General features: G+C 38.3%; 2 protein-coding genes across 5 annotated transcripts in view; one reads left to right on the forward strand and one right to left on the reverse strand.

Annotated features, from left to right (window-relative positions):
• Positions 1-3,197: 3,197 nt before the first annotated feature.
• Positions 3,198-7,632, reverse strand: LOC146607549 (synapse-associated protein 1-like). Its single transcript, XM_085347693.1, has 9 exons — positions 7,454-7,632; positions 6,950-7,068; positions 6,789-6,855; positions 6,477-6,550; positions 6,254-6,393; positions 5,998-6,149; positions 4,508-4,554; positions 3,527-3,671; positions 3,198-3,437 (listed from the first exon to the last, which is right to left on the reverse strand). The coding sequence occupies exons 1-9, from the start codon at positions 7,629-7,631 to the stop codon at positions 3,310-3,312; spliced, it is 1,050 nt and encodes a 349-aa protein (XP_085203819.1). The 5' UTR covers position 7,632; the 3' UTR covers positions 3,198-3,309.
• Positions 7,633-10,030: 2,398 nt separating this feature from the next.
• Positions 10,031-22,561, forward strand: part of shroom2a (shroom family member 2a) — a 45,930-nt gene continuing 33,399 nt past the window's right edge. For 2 of the 4 annotated variants that reach the window (XM_085349037.1, XM_085349041.1), the window contains exons 1-2: positions 10,031-10,236; positions 12,447-12,660. In XM_085349037.1, the coding sequence (XP_085205163.1) occupies positions 12,454-12,660 (207 nt within the window). In that variant the 5' untranslated portion in view covers positions 10,031-10,236; positions 12,447-12,453. Of the gene's footprint in view, positions 10,237-12,446; positions 12,661-14,063; positions 14,287-22,561 lie in introns of those variants that run through there. The other 2 variants (XM_085349038.1, XM_085349039.1) reach the window with 2 other exon arrangements.

Here is a 22,561-nt window from a genome sequence, read left to right on the forward strand (position 1 = left end):
AAAATAAAATTGAGATAAAGAGGCTCAGATTTTGGGTTTGTTAGGGAGATCTGTCCCATTCACATTAAAAGTATTCTTCTCATTTCCAGATAGAACATGATGATTAACACAGCTTTAAGTTCACACTCAGGATAACTGGCTTTGGTGTTATTTGATGGATGTAACCAGGACATTAGCTTAAAATCACTGACTCTGTCTCCAATCTGTAGTAAATAGTAGTTACTACAGTGCATGGTCTCATGTTCCCAATCCCATAAATATCGTTTTTTCATAATGTCACTGAATATAAACATACTGTATAATTATTAGTATAATTCTGACTGCCTGATTACATCTCTGCAGTTTTCATGAACTCATTCAGAAACATTTATAGCTGAAGTCGTCACTGCGTCCAGCAGAGGTTGAAACAGAGTAGTTATTTGGCTTCATGGTGGTGTTTACCTGTTTCGTGTTCTGAAGGTCTTTCTTTGAGTGCAGGTAAGCATGTACTGTAGATTACTGATGTTGTATTGCATATACTTCTTTTAAAAGATGTAATATTTGTCAGCACCAGTCCAGTGCTCGTGAAGAGCATTGTACTTAGAAAACTTGAACGTTAGAGCTCGTAAAGACACCTCCATCACTCCTGTGTTAGATTTGTGTGAAGTGCATCCAACAGGGGGTCTAGCGACATTGTGCTCCACCCATCTACACCCTGAGCTGAGGTCTCATCAGGACTACTCTGCTAAAACCGTTTCACTGTCTTTTGAGTATAAACGACTCTTCGGCCTGTGACAGCCACACACTGTACAGCATGTAAACTACCTATTTACTGTGACACTGCTTAAGTGACCATGCATTAAATAGCAATAGTGTCGTAAATGTACTGAAAATAATTTACAGCCGCTTGGATGAAAAAGCAAATGTTTCACACATTTAAAGTGGACCTGTTCTGCTGATTTCCCTTCTCTTTGACTCTGTTAGTGTCGCTTTGAATGATTCGCAGTTAAAAAATAATCTGGGCCTAAATGCAGCCACTCAGTTCATCTCCTGAAGCTAGTCAAGCTGCTCCTGATTGGCTGCCCCTTGTAAACTTGTTTTACAGCAGGTGGGCGTGTCTATTAGGGATATCCAAAAAATAAGAAAAACTGCCTGAAACTAAATTTTTGGCTCAAAGAAATGACTTTTACATACATCCACCATCTTTACAGTATAAGACAGATAATAAGGAAAAACATAATAGGTCCACTTTTTGACACACTGGGCACAGGACTGTACAAATATCATAAAGTGGTGTCTATTTTCTGCTCTGTGCAAGTTTGTTTTAATCCAAACGTCACAGCTCGTTTACACTTTGAACTACTCTTAAGCCTCTGGCTGTTTTCTATAACTTCACATGAGCATTTTTCATGTACAACTGATAGTGTGTGGTTTACAGTATATCGGCAGTGTGACTTATGGAGAACAGACGCTATTCCATACTGTGTATAAAGTGAATTATACAGCAGCTTCAGCGTGAGTGCCGAGCAGCCTGTGCGTGATGTGTTTACAGCTATCATTGTCTGAAATGGACAAAAAAAAGAAAGAGGAAGTTAATGTTTTGTTGTCAGGTTCAGCAATAAAGAGAGAGTATCACAAACAGCCGGGCTCCTCTCATTCATTCAAGTCTCACTCACACCACACAGCTTTTCAATGATGTCTGGAACTGCAGAAAAACATCTTTAATGTACAAAAATAAGGGGGGAAAAGTCCCAAAAAACATAAACAAGAGGAAGACTGCTTCGGACCGGCATGGTTTCACATTAAACAATGCATTCAAAAAACCTGCATGTTCACTCATCTGTTTAATAAATTTGGTGAAATACATGGAGTCCAAAGCCTGTAGGTATTTTATTAACAGCATTTAAAAAGCATGACAAACCAACAAATCATTTGTATGTATGAAAAAGGGTGGCTCAGTCGAGGATAAACTTTGAGAGTTATACTTCACTGGTTTCATGAAATTCTCCAGATCAAAACTAAAATCTCTGGTTTAATGAATTACAGAGAATCTTCACTGTTCATAGTCCGGTTTAATATATAATTTCTGCCAGAAATGTAGCTTCCACACAAGCCTGCTGTGCAAATGAAGCAGCGCTTGTATTCTTCCTTCAGTGTGTTGCTTGTTTTTTTGCCATAGCCTCACATAATATGTATGATGAAAGACTGCATATAAATAATGGGCACAGCCACTGTGATGTCACATGTGACCCAAACTGGTTATCTTTAGTGTCTCAGCTTTTTAAAACCGAGGTACAATGGATCTGACTGTGAAACCCAAGAATGCTGTAAGCTCATTTGTTAATGACTTATCAATCACAACTTAGCCCCGCCCTGAAGCACATCCTGCTTTATTGTCCATAAGCCATACAATAATTTATCAAATGAGCTTCACTTTGTGTTCAATAAAACATGAAACTACCGATTCAGGCTGTGAATTCATCACAAACATGTTTACGGAGATCATGGATTACAGGAGCTGAAGGCTGAGTTACCATAAACCTCTACACAACTGGAGGTCTTTCTGAAACAAGAGTCACCCCCTGCTGGCTGTTAAGAGAATGCAGGGTACAGCCACTTCCACACTGGCTCCACTTCAGTGCTCAGAAGTAGCGTCCATCTTTCATAGATTAAGTCCATTGCCGTAACTAGTAACAAAGCTCTATGCTTGACTGGCAGACTTTTACACCAGATGCACCAGGAAGCTTTTGCTTGTTAGGTGAACACATAAAATAAATAATGGAGCCACTACCTATCACGCCACCCTTTGGCCCAACTTCTGGCTCAAAAAAACAACAACAGGGCAGCCAAACACTGAGGCTTTAAAATGTGGAGTCCAAAACCAGTGTGATGTGTCACCATGGCTACAGGCGTCTTTTTAACGGCACACTCAAAAACACAGTGGATGAAAGTAGATATTTGATTTTTGATCACTGCTGGAAATTCATGTGCTGCAAATCAAATTTTTCATCCGTAACATGACATCGAGTTGGTAACTTAGTCACCCACCATTCAGAGTGAGCTAGATTACCGAGAAAATATCTTTATTAGCTTTAATCCTGATAACAAATCAGGCAAAGTAAAAAAAAAAAAAAAATACTGTAAACTTCTATTAATGTGAGACACATTGTCTTTGTAACATCCATTTTCTCTTCACATTTTGAATTAAACACGCATGAATGCAAACTTCCCAGCTCTTCATCTGGGGAGCGCATGGATCCACGGAGAGCTGTTGGAAGACCGAAGATGTAAGAAATCACCAAAGCGCCTCTGAAGGTGTCGCTCATTACTCTAACTCTCCTCCTTCAGCATCTCTTCGATCTCCTTGTCCCAGTTATCATCGTGGGTTTCGCTGTCAGCCAACACGTCGTACTCCCGAAGTTCTTCCTGCAGCTCTCTCTCCCAGTCTGGCATCTCCTCTGAAAACAAACAAACAAACAAAAAAAACACACTGAGCTCACACACACACACACACAGTACAATGTCCCAGTTTAACCACAGCACTCACCCTGCTCTGGATTTAGGTTTTCCCTCTTGTCCAGAACCAGCTCTCGCATCTCTTTGCACAGGTCGTCCTTGTTGATCTCACAGGAGTCAAAAGTATCACTTACAAATTCAGACAGCTGCAGACTGGTGGAGAGTTCTTCTTCATCCTTTCATAACGCAAACAGAAGCTCAGATTCAGCTTTAAAATCTGCTTTATAATGACCTTTCTGCAGCAATAATAAATGATAAAACTATTACCTTTAATTAGTTAACTTTTTACCATCAAACAATGAAATGACAGCGTTTGCAAAACCTCATAAATGATTAAGGGTCGCAGAGTAGTGTGTGTATAAATATTATCTAGATCAGATGGCGGTGGTGTAAATCACATGACTGAACCTGGAGGTCATTCTTTGTGTCCTGATTCGCTCTCTGTACAGTTGCTTTTTCCCCACCAGCTGACTGGTTAAATTCAGGAACCAAAACCAACAAAAAGATGAAAAGTTTGTGTTTTCGGTTCAAATAAAGTTATGAGAGTGAGCAGTAGCAGTTAAATATTTATCACAAAACCACAAAAACAGCCGATAATCATTAAAAAATAAATACCCCTTATAAAACACGTGCCAATCAGAATTAACCTGAAGAATCTCTTGTCAAAATAATACAAAATTCAATATTAATGACCAGCAAATATTAACAGTAAAATAATCCTTTACTGTATCCTTTATAAGACTATTAAGGTGTCATTTATAACACGTAGGTATCATAGCATGCTGCTGAGGTTTGTTTTGTTTTGTTTCATTGACCACTGATAAGAAAAACTCACTCCGTGTCACTAAAATCACAAACATGAAGAAAAGTAAAACATTTTAAATTTGTTTTTTTTTAATCCTCTGATAACTGAGATATGTAAGAAAAGCTTTCGAAAACCAGAAACCACATATTCTGCCAGCCTTTGTTTAGGATTGTTTAGATCTCAGAGGTTAAAAACAGGTAATCTTACCTCACTTGATTTTGGTTGGAGGCTGCTGGCTTTTGATTTAACGGCATCTACAAAAATAAATAAATAAATAAATAAATGAAATGTCATCATTGTGAAAAGGTATTTAAGGGAAAAATGTGATATTCAAAATGTTCTAATACTAATAACATTTTTTTTTAAATCCCACTGCTATCAGGACAACAAGAAAAGATAAATTAGTTTTCACACTATATGTTCATACAAAAGCATGCATCAGTCTGCAGGAGGGTGGAGCTAGATCCTACTGATCAAAATGCTGCTTCTGGAATCACATCATTACCTGGAGCCGAAGAGCATGCCTTTTCAAACCTAATGGTGCTTTTAACGTTGCCTTTAAGCACAGACTGTATATAAAAGATGAGCTGCCGGGTCTGAAAATTCAAACCAACCCCAAAATGTCTTAAACCTGAATGCTCTCCAATGACCAGCAGAGGGCGACGCCTGTGGTTGCAAGTCAGAATGTATAAAAGTCTAGGGCCGAAAAGACCCTCTGCTTCTTTATTCGAAAATCCAATTAGTTTGTGGTCTCACTCTAAAGCATTTGATTTCTTCGTGAACACAACTGAGCTGTCTCGGATTTACAAGTTGACTATGTATGAGAGTATTGTCTATGACGTCCTCTTCATTGTGACATCTACCTTTTAAAAAGCAATGACGAAAACACTCAGCCTTTAAAAACAGGACTTCTTAAAACATTTCCCCATCTTATGGACGCAGTCTAAGCCACGAGCGTCAACCATATCGTTGATGGAACAGAAACGGAACGTTAAATCGTCTAATCCTGCTCATGAAAGCTTTACAAACTATGAACACTGAAAATAAATAAATAAGTACAATTATTCAAAACACTGCAACTCTTGGTGTTTTAAGAACATTACTGCACAAAAAGCATGTTAAGATCTAAATGTTACGATCTAGTAGCACACGGATGTTTTAGTTAAGTTACAAAATAATTCACATGTGAATATTTTGTGGCTTTATAGATGTGCAGTTGATGTAATGAGATATACTGATGGGATCGCACTTTTTTTCCTTCTGACGTCTCCGTCTGTTTGGCATTTTTAATGGATTGTTCACTGAATACATTTTTACTTGTACTTTTTCAAAAGGAAATTTTTTTACTGACTTTTTATGTTGCTGTGCAGCGTTTTTGCTCATTCAATCCACTTAAGATCAAACTGGACTGTATGTGGCCCATTAAATAAAAACGTGTTTCACTCTATGCTCAGAAAGGTCCAGAAGTTAACTCACTTTTTTCTTTATTGCACAATAAACTTGCACTCTCTGTTCTAACTAGAAATGCTATCAGTCAAAATCAAAACAAATCTTCCTTGAATACTAAGATAAAGAATTACACAAATACTTACAGTCATATTTGTACATTCTTACATTTGATCAACTTTCATATCATAGCTTTAAAAATCAACATCAGTATTTAATGCAGAGGTTTTACAGGAGAGAGCAGACTGTACCATTTTGATGAGGATCTTTGCAAGGGTAGGAGGTTTTCTTCACATCAATCCACTCAGCCGCCTGTTGGGCTGCGAGAGCTGTGAGCTGAGCCGACTGTTTTATCAAAGACACGCGGTAGAAGTAATTCTTCCAAAAGACTTCCTCTTTCACCCTGAGGAGAACAGCATGGAGGAAAACGCAGTCACCCCTGAGGGATGCAGGGAGGCTCACATTGAAAACACAGCAGTTAACGTAGTTAACTTATGACACACTCACTGTTTGGGGACCAGATGGAAGCGCATCTTCCTCAGGAGCTCGTCTTCCTCTAGCATAACCATGGCGACTGGATACATTTGGTCAAAGTCAAAGTAAAACTGCACCCCAGCAGGGGGGTCACGCAAAAAATTTCTTTTATCCTGAAACAATGCAGTAAAGTTACAGTGAGGCATAATTTAAGTAACTTTCTATAATAAATGAAATGCTTTTTAAAGATATTTACAGCTGAGAGAGCTAATATTTGTTCCTGTATGGCATCCTCTTCATTATAACCCACCCATAGAGGCACAGCAGCACCTACAAGCGGCGAAAAGCAGCAGAGATGTTCTGAGGTGTTCTGAAAATATTTTTCAGCTACAATTAAATGTAAGCTTTAATTAATGATTAAAAACCGATATACAGTTTGGTCCACATGTTTGTGGACAAAAACGCATTTTCTGTGCATCAGCACTGTTGATTTTAAATCAAACATCTACATCAATTAAAAGAGCTTTTGTTACATTTCATGTCATAAGTACACAACAGAAGTACTCACCATACTCTTTAGCTCTTTTCTCCTGAACAAACCTTTCTTGTTCCTTCTGGAAATCACCCAAAATGGTCTAAGGGAAGAAGAACAAACCTTCAAACATTCCAAACTTACCCTAAATAGTAAAAACTTGATATCAGCCTCAGACAATAGATGAAACTTTTCACCTTATCAATAATTCCACTGATCTTCCCCTCCTCCACGCTCTTCTTTAAGGTTTGAGCTGTTTCTACTACGGACTCAGATAATTTTTTTGAGGCGCTGCTGGCAAAATTATAAATGTAACCTGTAAAGAAGCCAGAAAAACCCACATTACTGTGTTGCATAGTTGCAATTAATCAACAAATGGAGAAAATAATCAGCAGAATAATACATTATCAAAAATAATCATAAGTGAAAGTTGCATTTACAAAAGAATCCAAAATGAGCATCATCTAAACAAACTACAAGAGGTGCAATTTTAAAACATAAGTAATTTCAGTTAACTATAATGAAAGTCAAATCTGATAGTGGATGACTATAAGGTAGCTATCATCACAAATTGATTTGTTTGTATTGTAATCAATGATTTCTCTCCAAAGCTCAAATCGTGCTAAAAACCTATAAAAACTGACCACAAAACCAAAACATTAAGAAACACAACAACAATATGTGGACTGCAGCGGACTCACCACTGAAACCTTTTGCTTTTTGGAGAAGCTGAGCATCTGTCCCAGCATCTCTGCCCTGCTGGTCGCTCGGTTTGTTTATTTCACTAAAGCGTTTTTCTTCGTTAGCATCAGCAGGCTCTTCTGTAACTTGGCCGCTTTCTTTCTCTGCTCCAAGCCAGCTTGACCAGTTCTTAAACATACTTTATGTATTTAGTCTAAATACTTTAAAATGAGTTATTTAACATGCTCTAACTATGCCTTTTAAACTCTAAAGTTTAGTTTTCCGATAGTTTAAAACTTATGTGATGGCTACTCGTCAAGTTTCACCTCTTACCCACTTCCGCGAATCGTTGTCCCATCTGGTTTGAGCTAACCTACCATCCGTAGTTGTGGTTGTCATGGAAAGGAACGCTCTGAGTGGATTCCGCCTTCGTTTCATTCACCGACGTTTCAGAAAATTATACGTTTCTATCGGACTTTTATTCCTCGTGATTGTATAAAGTCACCCACAGAGAGACAAAAAACAACAGCTTTGCAACATGATAGCTGTAGCGGTAGTACACCGAAAAATGAGACGATCGGAGTTTTATATTCTCTTTAAGTCTTTTATTCATTACCAAACGGCTAGGTGGCGAGGTAGCAAAATTAGCATTATAGTTGCAGCAGCTGTTGCTGTATTATAAAAACTGATAACGAAATTTTTAGTGCACATAATAACCATACAGCAGCTCATAATATTCAGAGTTCATTCATGTGTGCTTTATTTATTTACTTTTTTATTTACTTAATGGCTCTGAACCAAAATATAATAAGAATGCATGATATTCACAAGGATAGCTACACTAGCAACTCTGCATTTTTGGAATAAGAAGCATGACAGTAAAATTAAGCGTATGAGAAAATAGCCCAATTACGTGGCTAATATTTGTTTTTGTTTTTTTCGCCTGTGTACATATTTAAACAATAATTTGAATGTGTTTAAAGGTACAGTAATGAATTTTTGAGGATATGAAATAGAAAAAAATATTGTACTCATAAATATACATTGATTAGTGTTTTTCTTTTTGTTTGTTTGTTTTTTAATTGCGTCTTCCACACTTTTAAGAGGCACACGTTTTAAAAGTTTTATTAGTTTTACAAATAATTAAGATTATTTCATCAAAGATTGTAAAGGAAAAATGTACACTGGGATTAACTAATAAACAAAGCTAACATAGCTAACACATTTGAATATTAATTGCATTTGAAGAACTTAATAGAAAAGTTAAAATTTTATTTGGAATAACGTGGTATTAGTTTAGTTATGCTAAAACAAAGACAGTATAAAAAAAACAGAGCAATGATTGTGAGACAGATTGAACATTGCCTACATTTTAAAACTGATCTCACAGCTACAACAAAATAAGAAAAAAAAAACCACAAATAAATTAATTATTGTAAAAGTAGAACAACAACAGTTTATCACACCATCCACAACTGCATCCAGTTGCACACTGCTTCTCAGTCTGCAGCCCTCTTCCGCTCTGCTTCTTAGGCCTGAAACCCATTAATCAGTGCTATTAACGAGTTTGTAGATAATGAGATGCTGACCAGATCAGACATCAGCAGATATCAGCAGAGCGCACATGAAGTCTGGGTATCAAAATCTTTGAGTAGCTCTCATGGATTGAACCACTGTCAGGGATGCAGCATTGATGTTCTGCATAAAAAATTTCAAATTCTGATTCATCTAACCACACAGCAGTTTCTAAGTTACCTTGGTCTATTCTAAACTAAATTAGACCCATAGAAAATGACAGTATTGCTGGATGATGTTCACATATGGAGCTTTCACCTTTGGTTTTGGATGGTACAGTGAACTCTGTTATAATACAGTTATTTCTGGAAGTGGTCTTTAGCCTTGTCGCTTGCACAGATGTACTGTAGATCATGAGATCTACAATACAAAGTCTTCACAGTTTATACTGAGGTACAGTATTTTGAAGTTAATCTGTAATTTGTAGATGCAATTTTTTGCAGACTGGTGAAACTGCCCATCTTTACTTCTGAGAACCTGTGCCTCTTTAAGCTGCTGTTTTTATATGCAATCATGGTACTGAACTGCTGACAGTCTGATTAGTTATGAAATGTTACTCCAGCTGTTTTATTTTAGTACTTCTTACTTTTCCAGAGTTGTTTTGCACCTGTCCCAACTTCTTTGAGATGTGCTGCTGCATTCAAATTCCTCATTAGCTAATAAAAGAATTCCCCCACAGATTTTAATTCTGTCTCTGTCCATGACTAAAACCAAAATAAGAGGTTATTTATTTGGATAAATAAAGTGGGAAAGTAGAAATATAGGTATAGTTACTACGTAACGTGTTTGTCAGTTTTTATTTAATATTATTACTAAAATTAGCCGTTTTAGATTACACTTGCTTGTTCTTCCCGCCTTTCCTTTTGGCTAACGGTAGGTGTCGCGCTTGCGCTGCAGCTTTGTTCTGCCACACTTGTTATCCCTGCAGTCCATGGATGGAGCTAGTTTAGCTTAGCTGATTTAACCTCTCCCGAGTGTGTCAGTGTGTCGTTCTCGGTTTGTAACATGAAGTAGGAGGATACGGCTGGAGCTGCTGCGTTTGAAACAGCGTAAGGTCGCCACTTCGTTTAAGAGTTAGCGTACGATTTATTTTTTAAAAAGTTGTTCCTTTTAAAATAAAACCAGTTAAAAAAGATGAAGTATGTGTAACGTAAACCTGGGATATTACTCCGTGCCAACCCGACGAAGCTTTCCTGTTCACCGGTTCATCCAAAACTTGGATTCTCAGGTAAGGTCCGCCGTTTCAGAGCGACTTTTGTAATATTTTTCCCAAAATAGCTGCGCACCTCATGGAGTAGGTGAGTTTCTTTGATTTTGCTGGTGTGGGACGAAGTTTGTGTTGCCTATGTGAGCGACCAGGTCGGTGTTACTCGGCTTATTTGGTGGTTGAGCTGGATGGTTTCCATTGTGCTGCTGGTGCGTTTAATTCTCTCGCACGTAAGAGCATTAAGTTTAAATCACCCTGTCTGCAGTTTGACAACAACAGGTGTTACAGGTTTCCTGCTTTAGTCTCGCAGAGCTCCGTACAGATGGACGTAGAAGATATTTTATCACTTAAAGAAGTTAATAAATGAAAGTCTGCATGTTCGTGGTAGGTTCCTTTCAAAATAAGAGCCCTAAATCCAATGTTTTGTCACTGTAACCAGAGTCCGCGTTATTTTTCAGGCGTTTTTATTTAGTTTTAAATATGTTTTATTTCTTATAGTTCCGCTCAGTTCAGCTTCCAAAGTGTTTTTACTTTCCCAGTTTACCTTTTATTTCTTAATTTGTTTACTGTCTCGTCACTTTTTTATATAATCTAATCTGCACTGTGGCTCATTTCATATAAAATCAACTTATGTTATTTTGTTCAGTAATTTTAGTATATTAAATAAAGTTTTGTCTTCATTTCCTGAATTTTTTCAGAATTGGAGTGCCTCGAAGTACATACGGGTGGGTTGAAATGTAGTTTTTTCAAGCATTTTTAAACCCTCATAAGTTCATATCAACTGGAGATATCTACATAAGTTTTTCATGGCTGAAAAACACGTTATGCTCTGTCACAAAGTACTGCGAAGTCAATCAAAAGCCAAAATCTTTGTTTGGGCCATTTTTTTTTCTATAATCAGCTCTGAGCATCATTATCATGGGATATAACAGAGTTTCAATAGCAGCTGTATCAATTTAATGTCTGTGAAACAGAGTAACAGAAACAGTCACTGGCACTCTGGAACCTTTGCCTGTTTCCTGATGATTCACTGGAGGAAAACTTCAAAAACTGCAAAATTTTGGGTAGACTTTTATATGACATATCTGCATATGGGATAGGTGGCTGGTGAAAACATGTTACATTATTTCAAAGGTTCCCTTTTTTTTTTCTTTTTTTTTTAACATACATTTTGATACCAGGCCCATCTTTTAGTCAGGATGTGTTCTGTGCTAAAAGACTTTTTCAATATGGTCAACACTCAGGAATTTGGAGGACAGAAGGAATCCTGGTTAGAAGTTGAGCCGGTGTTGCAGCAGCCAAAACATTAAATATAACATGCCGCCAAATAGCTCAAATAAAGTACAAAACTTGACAAGACAAGGTAGCTCAGTAAGGTAAAAATAAACAAAATAAAGGAGTTTTATAACATTTTTAAAAAGTAAAACAAAGAAATGAGCTCTGTTTAAAAAAAAATAAAATAAATAAATTAACAAATAATTGCCAAGTAAAAAGCTCAATAGAGGGACTTCAGTTAGTAAAAAATATCAACAAAATACAATACAGGTATTGTGGTATACGCCAGGAAAGATTTGTACTGATGTATCAATAGCCATGGCATCATGTATGTTGTCTCATATGAAAACTGGAGATGAACTGGTGTTTATGAAGTGCTTTTCTAGTCCTACGGATCTTCAAAATGCCTCAAACTAAAAGATAGCATTTTATTCTATGACCTTTAGGCCCTTTATTCACCTCAAGAACTTATGTCTTTTGAAGGAAGATATGAATCCTATGAGGCGTATAGTGTTTGTAGTAAGTGTCTGTATGGCTGTGGTAGTTTTTGTGTGATCTTGGTGACAAACTGCAGTGGTTACATAGCTCTTAATTTACAGTGAAACATCTTATCAACCAGTCTAATTCAGAGTCTTTAAGTTTTTCCAGCCACTGGTATGTGACACATTATTAATAAAAAGTCAGTAGTTTATTTTTTAGCCAGTGGAAGAGATGCAGAAAGTGATGAGTTCATTGAGTTGATTTCAATGGGAGTTACAGCTTTGTGTCATCAGCATATCACTGGGACAAACTGTGCTAAAATGGTATGCGTTGGAAAGTATGCAGAAATAGACTGGACCAAACAATAAGCCTTATGGAAACAGTCCCCTGTGGTAAACTATTATTTTAGAACAGTACCCATTATGATATATTGACTGGATATCTATCTCTCCTTTTTTTTTTTTTTACTTTTATAGCAGTACAATGGATGCTGAAGGATATAAAAATGATCTGCGCTGTACAGAAACGGAGAGCTTTTGGCATGTGGTGCAGAAATCAGGAGATCTGGATCAGAGGAGCAGAGACTGTGAGAGCTTCAAGCTGGTGGAAGTATTTCTGTCAGGAGGTGCCCCGTGGGGGTTCACGCTCAGAGGGGGACTTGAACACCGGGAGCCACTGCTCATAACCAAGGTAAATATTTTCATTTAGTCTTTTTATAGTAAACACAGGTAAGAGTTAAAGTGCTGAGGTTGTGAGTCAGAGAGCAGGATCTAATGCTTTTTAAAAAAAATCTAGTCAAGCTTTTGAATTTCATCTTTTTAAATGTTTTTTTTTTTTTATTCAGACAGTGATGCCATGCTCTGATTTTTCATAGGGATGTAGAGGTCAAAGTTTTAGTCTGATGTATTGCTCAATTTTGATTTAAGGACTTTAAAGAAATGTTATAAATGATTATATTTAGTGGTTTGGTAAATTTTCAATAGCTGTCATAGATCACCCATGGACAAAATACAACAAATTGACGATCTCAATTGGGCTGCTGATGTCCTCAAACAAAACAACCTCCCCGCTTCAAAAAAACTAAACAAAAAAAAACAATCAATAAAAAGTGTAGCTTGAGGGCACTGACCATGTGCCATACGGCTGAGAGCGGCCGCTCCGGCTTCAAGTCCGACCTAGGGGGCCTTTGCATGTCTCTCTCTCTCTCTTGCTCTCTCTCTCTCTATTTAAAACAACATTTTTTTTAAAAAGTGTACCTTGGACAGGAACAGTGTGCACCTGCATTAAAAAGCAAATATCAGCTGATTCTTCACTGAGCCTCTCATCCCTCGGATGGACTCAAGCTCCATCATCTTGGGCTATGGTTTGCCTCAGAGAGCTCTGGGCAGCAGCTCACAGCAGAATAAGGCTGACCGTCACCAGCTGCAGTTCAAGACGGTGGAGTTAGTTCGTCCAATCACAGGATGAGGGTAACAGCGACCAGCCTGCTAAAACAGGAAAATGAGATGGGAAGGGTCGGTGCGCACTGTGTGGTGTTGACTGAACTTTAAAACGAAGAGAATGTGGATTGTCCTTTTAATATGAAGGAAAAACCACTAACAATGTGTATTATGTTATTCAGTGTGGTGCTCGTTGATTACTAAATCAAAATCAGTCTGCCCCTCTGAAGAAGGATGTTGCCCATCCCTGGTACAGACTTCATTCATACATGTGTTTTTCATAATAATTTTTTTTCAGTTTCTTGTGTAATATTTCAGTGTGAGCTGCTGTTATTTGATTAAAGTCAGCATTTTAAATCCCCGAAACCTAAACATTAAACAGGTCAAGCACCATATCTCATTTGCTATGTGGGTGTTTACGTGAGCTGCAGTTTGCGTACAGCACCCAGCAGGAGGAGAGTGTGTAACCACAGAGCCTGCCAGTCAGCTCTCAGACCTCAATGAACCCTCACTGTAAGCTCATTTCTCTGTTGACTGTGTAATGATTGACAACAAAAGACCTTGCTAGTTATTTGACTCGGTAAAATACCAACTGCTGTTTGTTGGGAGCTGTGGCATTGCTTGGTCTTAGTTTGCCATTCCTGTGTTGACGTTCCAAAGTCCATCCCAGATGGATGAGACTCCACCACAGGACACTTAGGACCACTGCCACCCCGCAAACGTGATTGAAATGACTCGCATCCTGACTGTTTACGAGCTATCCATTTCATGGTATGCTGCAGTTTTTTGGTTTGTTGGTGTCAGTATTTATTACTAATGTTCTGGCCCTGAACATCATAATAAGGACCAACAGAAGCGGACCTGTTTGGATCAGATGGTGAGATGTTAACTCTTTACTCGCAGCTTTTGATCTGTAAAATATTTAATAGATTTTTTTCAGACTCTTTCCTAGTTGGTGTAATTTTTCTTAATAATCTCATAAGTGAATTAGTCATGGCTAGGATTTAACAGAGTTTAGTTAGCTGTCACTTAGCCTCTGGTCAGTGTTATTATATCTCACCTGGATATTTGCTTTCTCTTACTTTTGTGCTGGGGTAGATTTCATTTGGAGGAAAGCTTGTGGTGCCAGGATCTGGGGAGGAATGCTGCTTTGTTTGATTTTCTAAATGTAGTGAATTATCCATGACAGTTCGATGCCTACTGGAATGGCATGATGGGATGAATTAAATCGGGGTTAGTGATTTGTGCTCTTTTGGAGTGGCTCTCAGATTATAAGCAGTGATTTATGAAGGTGGGTTGGTGAATTATTTGGGTTAACTAGACGATGATGCAACCAAACCTCGTGTTCTTTCTGATTGATAGGAGGACAAAATTAAGAGCATTTCTCCTTTTTGCCTAAACAATGACACACGTAGGTGAAAGTGCAGATTAGTTGGAGGGTAAGCCTTGGAACATGGTAAACAAAAACTAATAAAACAAGTCATGTAAAAATGCCTTAGTTGGTAAAGAAACACAATCTAACTTAAGTTAAAAAATAATATGTATTAAAATGGTAAGAGAGGAATTCTCTTTAGTTTTAGTCTTTTTGGACATGTGTCAACAAAAACATCACAATCCTTTGTTGGCTGTTTTTGTGCCTTCATGTGCAAGAGTGGCACATGTGAGCTAGAATGAACTCTTAATAGTTGTTCAATTTGAAGAAAAGTTAGACTAGTGGTGTGCTGCTAGGCCATGTGCAACTACATTTGTAGTACACTATGCTGAAACCCTGCCATCGTGATGTTGTTTGCACTTATACTCAAGGCTGGTGTGTTTGCATTGCTCTGCTATCACAAGTGAAACTGATCATGTTTAACTTGAAGTGTTATGTTTACTGACACAGTGGAAAAGAGGACACTTTATAACCGGCCAAGTCCATACACGGATTGTTAGAGTTATGAAAATTCACATTATCCCATTATCTTCTTTGTGCTCATCAAAATATTGTGTTTATACTGCATATTGTTAGGGTCTGTGTCATGATTACATCTCTTCATATTTCTGGGAAAGTACCCGTCAGGCTGTGTCATAGATACAGTCGCGCTGTATCAGAACTCAAGCATGACAATGCAGGAACTTCACACCTTTGGTAGTTTCCTGTACTTCACCCACTTTTCACTTTCCAGTATCCAATTTGACATTCAGCCCCAGTCAACCCTGTGAGGTCTAAAACTTCATCAGTGATGACACAAACCCTCACCTTGTTTTTTCCCCTTTTAGGCAAAAAGCATTTGAATAGTTTTTGATGTGTTCCAGTTAGAATGATAATTTTGTTTTGTTTCCCAAGTCTTCTGAGAACAGTTTTTTAAAAACAAAGTACATGTTTCGATAGCAGAGAGTTAAGCTTGGGGTTATCAGTGATGACAGCCTGGACCTTATTATGTTAAAGAGTTAAATTCAATTCGCCATTGAAGTAGAAGTAACCTACAGCCATCTCAGTCTTATAGTGTTTGCTTGTAGCTCATATTTTTGAGTGAAAATTAATTTGATTTGAGATTTCTCCAGTAACGTGATCTGCTTGGATTACGATCCAAGCAGACAGATGCCAAATAAGGGCCCTGATGGCAGCACATCATAAAGGGAGCAGGGATATATTCCAGGCTGAAGGCTGCACCTTACAAATTACCACATCCAACCATATTTCTTGCCATCCAACCATATTCGCTCCATTGTTAAAAGGTTGGATGAAGTACAACTGAGAATAACATTGCAAAGTATGATTGTATGGTGTATTCCAGACCTAGAATACATCATGGTTAGGTCCTGGCCTTTCTATCATCTCAAGGGATAATTGCAGTCTAAATAACACTGCAAACTAATGCTATGTTAGTACATGAAATGTTACACTTTGCCATTAGCAAATATCAGAACTTGCATCCAGAAGAAGTTTTCACTGTCACTATGGACTTTAACCAAGCTAACACCTTTTCGTTAATTTCACCGGAGTGTCAAGCGTCATACAAGGCGCAAGAATGTACTGGATTGTGTTTACACAAATCTAAACAATGCATTCAGGGCTTTACCCTGTTCCGCACTGGAGATATTTCTTTGCTAATGCTACCTGAAAATAAACCAGTAATCACCGCAATAGCTCCAGACTTCCAAGTCATTAGCAAACCTCCACTCTGCTCAGCTGTTTTGTCCTATAAGAGGCAGAAAATAGATGGATAGATGCCTTTTATCAGTACACAGAGACTGTCACAGCAATCGAGGCAATTTCTAACTAGAAACGTTGGCTTATCTCGGTCTGGTGACGCATGAGTTATTCTCTAGTGAGTGTTGACGTAAAGCATGGCATTAAACAGAAAAATGTAACCGTACCTCCAGGAACCCTCTATAGAATTTCAGGTTACTCAAACACATCTCCCACTGTCACCATGAGCACAGGCCTTCCCCAGGAGGTCTAGGTTGAGCCTTCTTCTGTATTCACTCTTTATCCATAATCTTTACTGTCAAACAAGATGACAGAACAGATGACCCAACAGACATTGGTTTATCTCCAACAATAAGAATACACACAGGCGAAAGGTAATGAACATGGCAGCTCCAGTAGCAGTCTTATGCTCAACAGCAAGACAGAGGAGACCGTGGCAGATTTCAGAAAGAAAAGAAATGCCCTGAGTCCAGTGACCATAAACGATTGTGGAGAGAATCCACTTTTTGTGAAGGCTAACCAAGGATTGCCTACCCAGGTTCATTGTTTCTGCACTGCAGTGCTTTGACAATAAAGGTTATCCTTGAATCTTGAGTTTTATTGCTATATTAATGTGAGAGTCAGTTTCAGCCAGTTCACAGGGAAGTTGATTGATGTAAATGGCATCACTGACCTAACCCAACATGAAAAAACAAAGAAAAATACTGACATTGTGCCATCAAGGCTTCGGTCTTAATAACCTACACCTCTCTTTACAGTTCATAGTTTTTCCTCTTAGTTTTGGTTTCTAATAGGTCCATGACTTTTTGTGAAATCCAGTTTCAGTGTGAGTAATGAGCATTAAGCACCTAATTTGGTTTTGGCAAGTATGTCTTTCATGTATCAACCAAAAGGGCATAGTCTCCCTATTTGTCTGCTTAAATCAGTACTTTTGTTGGCTCTTTTTCTCTTAGGTCCCTTCAGTTAAATATTTTATTGTAAATGGGCCCAGAGTTTGATGACAGGTTCAGGTTACTGGTTAAAAATATCCTGGATCTAATTAAAATTCTGAACATTCTTCTCATAGCTCAGTTATGCTCAAGGTCTTCGTGGACTTAAAGCCCTTAGCCCCAGTAAACTTAAATAATCCTGTTTTACACAAGACAGCTGGGTATGCAGCCCTAATATGTTTCCTCCACTAAGGGCTACATTTTATATGTAGCAACATATAGTTTGCTCTTAAAGACATCCTTCAATGTCTCTGTGCTTACATGCTGTGATAAATCACGCGCAGGTGAACAGGTTTTAGCAATTAATGAATCCTCTTTGTGACCGCGTAGTTTTGAGTGCTCTAGAATTGCTCAACCTCTTAAGAAACGATGATTCATAGAGCAGGATTATGGTTCATGTGGGGCAAAAGACTTCAGAACAGAGAGATGTCTGTCAGGAACCTCATATCTTGCATGCTTTGGCAAGGAGGCTAGAGCAGCTAGGGATCGGATCGCCAACCTTCTTATTGATGGATGATCTGCTGTACATCTTGAGCCTAAGCCACCCCAAAAAGAAACTTTGAGGAATTCATATCTTGGGTATGTTGAACTTGGTTCATAGTACAAAGCGCAGGTTCTGAAGATCCACTTTAACCAAAATCTACATCAAGTGGACAGTTGCTTTGAGTGCTGCTACACCAAGTTAATCAACAGAACAATGGTGACCAGCTCTAGTCTGAGTTGGAGTTCAGCCACAGGATGAAAGTCTGCCTGAAGAAGCAGCGGATTGCTCTGGTATTTGTTTGGAAACCGTTCCATATTCAGTTTTTTGTTTGTTTTTTTTAGTACGCCATATGGATTTAGAGCATATAATTTTAAACATACTCAAAATAGTTGGTACAGATTGTTCAAAAGAAGTGTGAATACTCTTCTATCACTTGTACTTCTGAAAGTGTCATGACAGAAATGGTGTCCAGTAATTTATTCCCGCCTGCTTGGAATTGATGGCAATAAAATATCGAGGTGAATAACTGTCACAGATGTGTGGGTCACAAGCAGATGTTTGTAAAGTGTCTTAAAAAGTGCTCAATATTATTGAAAAAAAGTTCACTTTGGGGTTACTTTCAGTGAGTTTTTTTTTTTTTTTTCTCCTTCCTTGCTCGAGCTTTGTCAAAGTACAGTGACTATTCTTAGTAATGTGTGCAAACATGATACATAAGCTGTGTGTTCAGCACACTGCGCAGGAGATCTGTCAGTAGAAAAGACTCATCCCTTACCCTCATCGCCACCACATCCTTCCCTTCATGACCCACATGGGGACAGAGGGCTATTTTTGAGGAGTCCAGGATGGCTGCAGTCAAACTGATTGCAGCCTGAAAGGAGATGGTAAACAAAGAGCATGGTATGGTTCATGCTGATTGAGCTTTAATGGTGAAACATGCTGGAAGAAGCAATGTGAATCCCCTGCCTTCATGTCATATGAACAAAAGCCCTGACATTTTGTGTGGTTTTTAAGCTGTTCTCCGGAACCGTTAGATTTACATTATTCAAATCTTCTTTTCCTTCTATGTTTCGTGTTAATTTGTATGAAATGAAGAGACTTGCATGTAGCCCAAGGGTGTCATGGGCAAGTTGCTGATCTTGAAAACAGCTTTTCTTGTATGTGCACTGCCTAAACAGCAGTTTGAAGAAAACAGTTTTTACCTCAATTTTTATACTGAAAGTTATTTTTTTAAAGGTATTTTTTTAAACTTGTTTCTGTCCTTCTGTGATGTAAAAGTTAGTGTTCCTGCGCATATAGGAACACAAGTCAAACATTAAATGCTCTTTCACCTGCCAGCTCCCGAGTATGCCACTGTATCAGTTGTGAGTGGGTATTTAAATAGGTATTTATGCCCCACTTCTCTCTTATACAACCTCATACTTGACAGGTGCTATGTATTTTTTTCATGTGCAAGCTACAGCTATTAGCTGTTACTTTTACGTATAAAAATACCCTGAAAGCGTTAGCAAGACTAAAGAACTTCAAGTATTTGATTATGTAAACAAATTCAGACTATTCGTTGACAGCACCTCATATCTTTTTAGCTGAAGGTTGGCCTCTAGTGGATTCTTCTGGTCCTAGTTGCCCAGTTAACCCTATATGTCACACCCATAGTTGGTAAAGACTCGCTTAATCCAGGATGAGTTTATTTTGGGGTTTTTTGGCTATAATTTTCACTGATTTTCATTTACATCCACCTGTCTGCTGTGTGGATGTGTCGGTAATTCATACTCTCCATACTCCACAACTGCTGCCACACAAGCTGTCTTGTGACCTAAGCATCTTCAGCGATGGCTTTGTTTCCTTTTTTGCTTTCCTCTGTTCCTAAACTAGCACCACCTATCGTTTATGAGACTGCAGCAAGTACATCATGGCTCAAGCGCTAGTACAAATGGTTACGGGGTATGAGGACACCACAGTTCACCCGAGCAGTATCCTGAATCCTTTTTGTTTTTCTTCACGCTGATGTGTTGCTGCAGTTTTAAATCTTACCATATTTGGCTGTTTAGGTTTCTCCATCATTAACCAACACAAAATACCACATTTAAATCATAGCACACCACTTTTATGAACTTCTTACTTTCCTCTTCTTCCTTTTTTTTTTTTTTTTTTTAATTTTTTTTTTTTTTTTTTTAAGGATTTTTTTTTATTTTTTTATTTTTATGCTTTTTGGCCCCTTTCACATCTGAAATGAGTCCAGCACCCTTGGCCTTCAGTAAGAATTGGGGCCACAAAAGGGAGACAGTTTAGAGAAAGGAAAAACATCACGAGATTTATTCTATACCGTTATACCGTTTGCTTCCTGGTGTCTGACACCTCTATTTAAGACGTTTTATGTTAATTTTACCCAAACCAAAACTACTAAGTTAAAACTGCCTTCATGGGAAACTCGGTGCGATTTCTGTTTCTTAGTACAGGCTATAGTGTTTCTACAAGTGGGAATAGTTTCAACTTTCAGTGAAACTGAGGGTGTTTTGTAAGCACTTTTAAACATTGTAACTCTCAGCAAATGTATCAGTGATTCTCTACAGAAAGCATGACCATATCAGGATCAGATCAGGAATCTCTCCAGCCAGCATAAAAATCCACCCTGCCTGAACCTCCGCGTTACAGAAAAATGAAAATAGGCTGCAGTGTGATTAGTGCTATCTGGGGCTCTGAGGATAAAGGCTGTATAAGAAGGAATGGTCTGTAAACCTACACATACTTGTGCAGTTGAGTCATGCAGCCCCCCTCTCTCAGGTTGAGTGCTTGGAGGACTGATAATCAGCTGCAGATTTCGACTTTTGTATGTTAATGTGCCAACCGCCAAGCAAAGTCTTGCAGCTTTTCTTTCCACGCTGACCATCATGCCATCATGCACGTCTCACATCTGAGTTTCTGACCTTCTGAACCCTCACGATTTCTCACGTCAGGGTTCCCATCTGTGTAAGCTGTGCTTCAGTCAGTGTATCTAAAAGAAGTTCACTGTGTTCGCTATACATCCCTTTGTGCTATTCCAGGTGTTTTTTCCCCCTCTCAAACAAACGCAGAACAGTTTGTTTTTTCATCATCATCACGCCACCGGCTTGTTCAGCAGCCTTTTGAAGTGTTTTATAGCCTTTGATTCGTCTCTTTAGAAGTCTGCTGGCCTGCTGTTCATTTTGATAACCAGTGGAGTGTGTGTTCTGTCACTGCTACTCTATAAAATCTACAGAGAGTGAATGTCAGCAAGAGACTCGGCTCTGACACATTTTTAAAAATGTTGAATTTTATTAAAAAAGCAGAATGTAGCTATGTTGCCATTTTGAAAATGAAAGTATTTCATGGTGATGAATCACAATGTTTAAAATACCAATATGAAAAAAGAACTATAATTAAAGTCATCTTTAAGCTTGTTAATCATTTTAAATATGAGCTAAGGAAGGTGATGTCTTTATAAAAGCTGTAAAGTAAGGACTTGCACACCTATTTCTGTCCCTGCGTGTTATTAGTATGATACCAACATTCAATTTTTAGATGTTAGCATTATCCTCAATGTCAGTGTGTGTTTAAGGACACCTGCTCTTATTTACCTTGGATCAAATGTATCACTCTGCACAAAAACTCAGCAGTCATAGCATTTATAGACACAAAGCAATTATCTTATACCAACAGCCTACATTTTAGAATATTTGTTAGACTGAAATACAAAGCATTAAACATTAAAATGAAACTCTTCATAAGCTTGTCAACTCACTCCTTCTTGCTGTTGAGCCATGGCTCGCTGTTCATGGCAGGTAAAAATGGCCTTCAGGCCAACAGGAAATGGCCCAGTGCTCCAAACACATAGTTTAATACAGTTTTATAAACCAATCCGTTGATTTGACCCTAGCAGCTGGCAATATAGCCTCAGAATTCAGTCACAGTATTTCAAGGAAAATGAAGTGCGTTTTCCATCCTCCTTTTCCCATGACCTGCTATCATTGATAACGCACTGCCTAATTCAAAGAGTGACTCTACTACCACAACTTGCCAGCAGCAGCCACACCATTATAGTACCAATAGCAGTGAGACGGATGCAGTTACATTAGCCGTTACTCACTGTTCTGCACCGTTTGCTGTCATAAGGAGTGCAACTAACAAGCGCTCCAGCGACATTTGCTTGAGCCAGTTTGTTTACTTTTGCCCATATATCACCCGCTATGGTTATTTTCTCCTCACCTGCCTTGGTATCCCAGTTGTACTCAACGGTGTCTTTTTGCCTCAAGTGGTGAAACAAGTTTGTTGGTTTCTAATTACTTGTTTTTATCTTTGCCTAATATTAAAAACAGTTTGATCTGAAACAAAAATTAAAAAGAAATCAAGACATTAAGAAATATTTTTCACAACACTGTCGCTCCCTTCTAAGGAGCTGACATCCGAGACCTACTCGCTGCGCTCACACTCAGACACGTTTGGGTTGTTGCTGTGTACACTACGGAGCATA

The sequence above is a fragment of the Diplotaxodon limnothrissa genome, linkage group LG23 (assembly GCF_057381915.1).
Source record: "Diplotaxodon limnothrissa isolate DT_005_m linkage group LG23, D_limnothrissa_male_GT1.1, whole genome shotgun sequence".
Classification (NCBI taxonomy): Eukaryota; Metazoa; Chordata; class Actinopteri; order Cichliformes; family Cichlidae; genus Diplotaxodon; species Diplotaxodon limnothrissa.